Raw genomic sequence first — 1,587 nt, forward strand, 5'->3', positions numbered from 1 at the left:
GTGATTTAACAACTTGGTAAAGTTGATCGAGTATAGGTTCTATTGGAATTAATAACAACACGGTAATCTTATATCTATCTTTGTTTTATTCATTCGTCTCATTCGAATTTTGTTAGTACAATAAATATTCAAGATCTATTGCCGATAAATTCATATCCGCATTTGATATATCTGCTTCAAAAACATGCATATCCACCTTAAAACCTTTCGTGTCATCACTTAAGGCCTTAGTGATCTGATCTTCGATAAATCAAGTAACGAGTTAGAGACATTAATTTGGCTAAATCGATTCATCTTATCAAATTTATGAAGAAAATATATCAATATTAGTATGGTCTACTTCACTACACTAGAATCATAGAGTAATCATTTTTACATTTTGGGTTATTTGTAACGGATATCAAAGGGGAACTTATAATTTTTGAGTTTATTTTATTTAGTAAAGCAATTTTATACTATGACTAACGTTGGTAGTGTCCCTACTAAGAAATACTTAAGCATATAATCTAATTCGTGTCAATATAATCAGTTAAAGTTTCTTTTTAAAATGTTCCTCTAAAGGTTTATTATAATGTAAACTCTTTACCTTTAAAGATTTATACATCACGTGGTCGTAATCACCGTATTCATCTACAGCTCTGGGACACTGCAGGTCAGGAACGTTTTCGTTCCTTAACAACAGCCTTTTATCGTGATGCCATGGGATTTCTATTAATTTTCGATGTGACAAATGAAAAATCATTTCTGGAAATAGCAAATTGGCTTGAGCAATTGCGTATGCATGCTTACTCCGAAGATCCTGATGTAGTGCTTTGTGGCAATAAATGCGATCTGGAATCAGCGCGAGTTGTCAGCCATCAGCAAGTCTGCGCTTTGGCTGACAGATATAATCTACCCTATATTGAGACGAGCGCTTGCACCGGCTTGAATATTCGTCAAGCAATAGAATTGCTGGTGGGTCGGGTAATGGAACGCATGGAGAATTCAACATTGAATGCAGAACTTTCACGTCTGATGACACACTCTCGCTGTTTGCCCAGTTTTGGGTTTCACAATGACACACTTAAGTTAGGCTATCACAATGGAAATATGGAACAGAGTGAAGAGCAATGTAGAAAAAACTGCAACTGCTGAAGGACATGATGTTAAGGATTTTGAAACTGAAACTGCTCACTATAGGAACTACTCTACAGTTGCTGTTTGGTACAATAATTTTAAAGTATTTATGTAAATTAGCTAATATTGTTGTTTTTTAATGTTGTTAGGTGTAAAAAAAATTGTGTTAAACTAAAGAAATTGTTTTTAAAAATTAATAAAAATTTAATTAAAGTTTTAAATTGACTAAATAAATCTAAAGTATTTTAGATTCGCTACTAAAGATAAAAGGAGAAGGAGTAAGCTACTTCGTATCGCAGCACTAGAATTTCTTTCGTTTATCCATTTTCTGTAGTAATTGACATCTGCATAAACACCAGGAAAGTTTCTTAACGCACAACCATTTCCCCATGAGACCACACCTATCAAAGTATTTTTGTAAACCAATGGTCCGCCCGAATCACCTTGACAAGAATCTGTACCACCAGCCAT

The 1,587-nt window shown here is 33.9% G+C and overlaps 1 protein-coding gene across 1 annotated transcript; it reads left to right on the top strand.

The window, feature by feature from the left end:
* Positions 1–457: 457 nt before the first annotated feature.
* On the top strand, positions 458–1,258 carry LOC119667175 (ras-related protein Rab-27A-like). Its single transcript, XM_038076463.1, has 2 exons — positions 458–466; positions 595–1,258. Exons 1-2 carry the CDS (start codon positions 458–460, stop codon positions 1,132–1,134), a joined length of 549 nt encoding a protein of 182 aa, XP_037932391.1. The 3' UTR covers positions 1,135–1,258.
* Positions 1,259–1,587: the final 329 nt, after the last annotated feature.

Source organism: Teleopsis dalmanni, chromosome 1 (assembly GCF_002237135.1).
Source record: "Teleopsis dalmanni isolate 2A chromosome 1, ASM223713v2, whole genome shotgun sequence".
Taxonomy (NCBI): Eukaryota; Metazoa; Arthropoda; class Insecta; order Diptera; family Diopsidae; genus Teleopsis; species Teleopsis dalmanni.